Source organism: Stenella coeruleoalba (genome assembly GCF_951394435.1).
Source record: "Stenella coeruleoalba genome assembly, chromosome: 20".
Lineage (NCBI taxonomy): Eukaryota > Metazoa > Chordata > Mammalia > Artiodactyla > Delphinidae > Stenella > Stenella coeruleoalba.
The window spans coordinates 43,030,263-43,036,118 of NC_137166.1; the positions used below are offsets into that span (position 1 = coordinate 43,030,263).

The following is a 5,856-nucleotide window of genomic DNA, read 5'->3' on the forward strand; positions in this document are numbered from 1 at the left end:
TTCTAACCTCTGCCCTTCCTGTGTTTGCATCATCTTGGACCCTCACCTCCTTCTGAGATGCCCCATTAGCTGCTTATCCAGGCTGTGAGTGCCTCAGGCTAATGGCCCTGCCTCCCCGCCCTTCTCTCCCTTCCGGCTCACTGCCCATCCTGGCCACCCTCCCTCAGGGGACTCCTGAGCCTCAGAGACACCTGGCAGCACCAAGAGGTGAGTCCCTCTTTCTGTGGCTTCTCTCCCCACCACAATTTTTCCCCAGATCCCCAGAAGCCTCCGCTTAGGGGGAACCCCTGAAGCTGGCTAAAGTCATTCCCTGTGACACCAGTGGGACCTCGCTTATCCCTGGACTCTCCCCGGGAGACCGCCTTCTCCTGCCCTTTGCTACAACCTACAACTCCGACTTCCCCTCGGCTAGGCGTTGCCACCAGCCCCGCACTGCCTGCTGTAGGGGAACAGCTCCTTCTCTTTCCAGGGAACTGGGGAAGGGGTGTGAACACAGGAATCTAGCTTCCTTTCCTGAGAAAAATACATACTGTCGGGATCAACTCTGTTCATTTTCTTCTTCTTTTTTTTTAAAGATGTTTTTGATGTGGACCATTTTTAAAGTCTTTATTGAATTTGTTACAATATTGCTTCAGTTTTATGTTTTGGCTTTTTGGCCACGAGGCATGTGGGATCTTAGCTGCCCAACCGGGGATCGAACCCTCAGCCCCTGCATTGGAAGGCGAAGTCTTAACCACTGGGCCGCCGGGGAAGTCCCTCAACTCTGCTCTGAATTCTCTCCACCGCTTGTCTCCCCAGAGTCTCAGAAAGCAAGAGGCCTTCCCTCTTCTGGGACCTGCGCGCCTGTGCTCCGTCTCCTCCCGTTACACCACGATCGCTCGCTTCAATTAAGGGGGCACATGGTGGAGAGAAAACAGAGGACTGACGGCTAGTGGTCCTCGCTTCTAATCCAGGCCACCTCCCCCTACCGGCGTCTGTCTCCCCAGCTATCCCACTAGATGGCTTCTCGCACCCTGAGCAAGTGCTGAAACCAGTCTGTGACTCTGGGAGCCCCCTTTCCGGGCCCTGAGATCTGGGGGCAGGGCGCCAGTGGTGCGCACGAGGGGCCCCATGCACCTGCCCCCGCAGCTCTCCTTCGCCCTCTATATGGCCGCCTTCGCGCTGGGCTTCCCGCTCAACGCCCTGGCCATCGCAGGCGCCGTGTCCCACGCCCGGCTGCGCCTCACCCCCAGCCTGGTCTATGCCCTCCACCTGGGCTGCTCCGACCTCCTGCTGGCGACGTCTCTGCCCCTGAAGGCGGCGGAGGCCCTGGCTGGGGGAGCCTGGCCCCTGCCGGCCTCACTCTGTCCTGCCTTCGCCCTGGTCCACTTCGCTCCGCTCTACGCGGGCGCGGGCTTCCTGGCCGCCCTGAGCGTCGGCCGCTACCTGGGAGCCGCCTTCCCCTTGGGCTACCAAGCCGCCCGGAGGCCGCGCTATTCCTGGGGCGTGTGTGTGGCCATATGGGCCCTTGTCCTCTGTCACCTGGGGCTGGTCTTTGGGTTGGAGGCTCCGGGAGGCTGGCTGGACAATACCACCAGCTCCCTGGGCATCAGCACGCCAGTGAACGGCTCTCCAGTCTGCCTGGAGGCCTGGGACCCGGCCTTGGCGGGCCCCGCACGCTTCAGCCTCTCTCTGCTGCTCTTCTTTCTGCCCCTGGTCATCACGGCCTTCTGCTACGTGGGCTGCCTCCGGGCACTGGCCCGCTCAGGCCTGAGCCACAGACGGAAGCTCAAGGCGGCCTGGGTGGCCGGTGGGGCTCTGCTCACACTGCTGCTCTGCTTGGGACCCTACAATGCCTCCAACGTGGCTGGCTTCCTGCACCCCAGCCTCGGAGGCTGCTGGCGGAAGCTGGGGCTCATTACAGGTGCGTGGAGCGCGGTGCTCAACCCACTGGTGACCGGCTACTTGGGAGGGGTCGCTGGCCGGGGGACAACACGTGGGGCAAAAACAAACGGGGGGCCGTCCCAGAAGTAGTCAGCACTGCATGGGGGAGGGGCAGGGAGCAGGAGAGCCAGACTGCTTCTCCAGGCGCCTGGCGAGGGCTGCTCCAAAGGAACTGCAGGGCGGTTTTGCCTGGGGGGGCATCCCCGGAGCCACTTATGGGAAGAACTGAGCCTGGCGGAAGATGGCATCCCAGGTGGAGAAAGAATGGAGGCCTGGAGCTGGGTCACAGGAGGAAGGTAAGCTGCCTCGGCACACGTCTGCGCGATTTCCCACCTCTGTCCGTTCCTTTTCTGCGTCCTGACTGGCCTGACTGCCAGTGTGCCCTGTGGGGAAGGAGGGAGGGAGGTCTGCTTCTAAGCCAGAGGAACTGCCGCCACTCTGATGGTCTACTTTGGGAGCTGTTACTCCAAAATCATTTCCTAGGAAAGACCATTTTGAATTTCTGAATAAGAGGCCGGAGGCAAGGTAATGACACTGTTATACCATGTGACACCCACAAGGGGGCAGCATTAGAACTGTGAACAGGACGCTGGTAGGAAAAGATGCCGGGGGAAGGGAAAACACCAGCAATACCAGAAATATACGTGACAGTCACCGTGCCAAGTGCGTTACAAGTGTTGTCTCGTTTCATCCTCCCACGTTCCTTTGATTTAGCCATGCGGCTGCTGTACCGATGAGCAGACTGCTCACTGCAAGAGGGTGTCCGGCAGAGGCGCAAACACCGACTAGATTCTACCCTGTGCTTTGCTCACCAAGCCGTGGGCCTGGCCTGGGGCTGCTTCCAGCCAGGGGAAGCAGCAACTTATTCTAATTTGAACAAAGGCACTCCTCAAGCAGTGCACTCTGGTGCTGGGCTGTGCTCACCTGCAGGGTGTACCTTTTCCTAATTTGCACTAAGGTGCTGCATGAGTTAGCTGTGGTCATCTTCATTTTACGGGGGTTTAGAAATTTACCCGACACCCTACAGCAAAGAAAGGGGGGGACATAGGATGTGATCCTTCCAGGAGGATCAGGGGACATTTAGAAAACTTGGGGTATCAGGGTTAACGCCTGTCCTTGTGGTCCCTTTGGCGAAGGTGAATGGTAGCACCCTGAACCCGAGAGAGAGTGGGCAGGGGACACTGGCCACGAGAGCCAAAAGTCTGGGCGTCTGCTCTGAGGCGAGGAGTAGGAAACAGACGTTCCTCTCATGACGATAAAGACATGAACACAGAGAAGCAAAAAAGTGGCAGCTACGTGCCTGACAAGCACGAACTGGTTTACACAAGTTATCTCTTTTCGTGCCTAAATGTCTACAAGGGGGGACTCCCCTGGAAGGCCAGCGGTTAAGACCCTGCACTTCCACTATAGGGGGCACTGGTTCGATCCCTGGTCGGGGAACTAAGATCCTGCGTGCCGCGTGGTACAGCCAAAAAGAAAAAAAAAACAAAAAAAAACTGTCTACAAGGGCAAGGATTTTTGTTTCATTTGCTGATATATCCCCAGCAACTAGCAGAGAGCCGAGCACACGGTAGGCTTGTGGTTAATATTTGCTGAGTGAGCGAATGCTCATAACAGCCCTCCAAAGAAGTCTTATTGTCCCTGTTTAAAAATATGGAAATGGGCCAGAGAAGTTCAGTCACTTGTCTGAGGCTCTGCCGAAGCCAGAAACAAGTCTGTTCTCTGCGCAGTGGTGACATCAGAGGATTTCAGCCGAAGGCCGAACTCCAGCCCAGGCAGCTCCTCCTGTAACACGAGAACCACTCTCCCTTCCACAGCACCGGAGCACCTGCTGGTGCCGGGCCACGTCTTCCAGTGACTTGTGCCTCCTCCACTTAGGGGAGATTTCAGTTCCTCCCTGGGGCTCCGCATGACCCACCCCCAGCATCCTCTGGTGACCCTCGCCCCTTGGGCCCTGAACCTTCTACCAGTGCCCCAGCAAGTCAAGCCTGTGCACCGCCCCCCGTTCCCTCTGCTTGCGCTGTTTGCTCCAGGGGCTCTCAGCCTCTGTGTTATTGACGTCTTTATTATCCTCCCGCCACTGAGACCCCCCCACCCCGCCCCGAGACTGCTGTACTTCTTGTTTTGTTCACTGCTGTACTTCTAACAACTTATTTGAGATAAAATTTACGTATCATAAAATTCACCCACTTTAAATGTACAATTCCGTGATCTTTAGTAAATTTACCAAGGTGTGGATTATATTATATCATGATAATCCAATTTAGGACATTTTTATCACCCCAGGAAGATCCCTCATATTCACTTACCGTTAATCCCATTTCCACCCTCAGTCCCCAGGCCCCCAGGAACCTACCTCTGTCTCTACACATTCGCCTATTCCGGACATTTCGTAAAAATGGAAACATACACGGTCTTCTATGTCTGGCTTGTTTCACCTAGCACAATGCTTCTAGGTTTATCTGTGTTACGGTATACATGGGTATTTCATTCCTTTTCATTGCCAAATAGTATTCCATTGTACGGCTATGCCACATGGTTTATCCATTCATTGGCCGATAGACCACCAGGTGATGTTTCCACTTTTTGGTTATTATGACTAATGCTATTATGAACATTTATGAGCCAGTCTCTGCGTGGACATATGTTTTCATTTCTCTTAAGTAGATACCTATAGCAGAATCGGGTTACGTGGTATGAGGATTCCCATTTCTCCACATCCTCACCAACACTTGGTATTATCTGATTTTTTTTTTTTTTTTTTTTTTGCTTATAGCCATGCTAGTGGGTGTATGAAATGGTATCTCATTGCACTCCATAAATATTTGAATGAATAAGTAAATACTCTCTGAAGCTGGACAGACGTTTGAATCCTGGTGGTGATACTTAACAAGCTGTATTACCTGGAGTGAATCACTTCCCCACTGTGAGGATTTCAAGACATAAGGTGATGCCCTGAGAAGCAGTGGGTCTGCCATGGAGTATGTGCCCACTGAAAGGTAGCCGTCATCATCATTGCCACCAGCGTTAATATTATTACTATCAGCCCAGAGACAAGCCCACTCGAGTGGCTGGCAGACGGCATCTGTCAAGGGCTCACCATACTTACCACTTAACTTAGCCTTTGACACATATTAACGCTTTAATGTACACAAGCCTATGAGATTGGTTATGACTATCCCTGTTTTATAGATGAGAAAGCAGAGATACAGAGGGCTTAAGTCACTTGCCCCAAATCACAGAGTTAGTAAGTGATAGGACCAGCATCGAACCCAAGCCCCGGCTCCAGAGCCCAAGCTCTACCTCACTGTATCACACTTCCTACCCTTACAACAAGGCAAACTGGTTGAGCGCCATTCTAGAGGAGCAGATACAATTCAAGTAGGGGATCAGAGGGAAGAAGACGATGTCTGCTCGTCCCATCTGAGGCTGCTGGGGAGCGAGGCGCGCAGGCGGTCGTGGCATTTGCCCCTCATTTTGTGTACTGGGCCGGCACTGCTCACAGAGCTAACGGCATCGTTTGTGCCATTGCTCGGCAGTGAGTGACATCACGGGCACTGCCAGGTTTTTATCAGTTCTGCCAGATAATAGCTCACCGGACTTGTTCTAGAGGAGCCGGCGAGTTGCTGAGCGGCAGAGAACTTGGGTTCTCAAAGCAGCAGGTAAGCACGGGACCCTGAGGGGCTCTGTGGACGGCACCTTGGTGCTTAGAGAAAGGAAACAGCAGACAGGGTGTGACCAGGAAGAGAGGGACAGGAAAGGGATAGGAGCCAGGCTATGACCAGGAAGACAGGCAGGCTGACCCCGCTGGGGAAAGCACTGGGGGCATGAGGGAGTGAGGCTGGCGATGACGTTCCCTTCTGATAGCTGAGAAGCGGATGGTGCAAGACGCCCACCCAGACTGTCATCTCTGTCCCTCTCTTGCTAGTGGCC

The 5,856-nt window shown here is 54.5% G+C and overlaps 1 protein-coding gene across 1 annotated transcript; it reads left to right on the top strand.

Moving 5' to 3' along the window:
• Positions 1 to 1,110: 1,110 nt before the first annotated feature.
• On the top strand, positions 1,111 to 2,060 carry FFAR1 (free fatty acid receptor 1; the record flags this gene model as incomplete). The annotated part of the gene is made up of 1 exon (XM_079907276.1): positions 1,111 to 2,060. One exon carries the CDS (start codon positions 1,111 to 1,113, stop codon positions 2,011 to 2,013), a length of 903 nt encoding a protein of 300 aa, XP_079763402.1. The 3' UTR covers positions 2,014 to 2,060.
• Between the last annotated feature and the right edge of the window lie 3,796 nt (positions 2,061 to 5,856).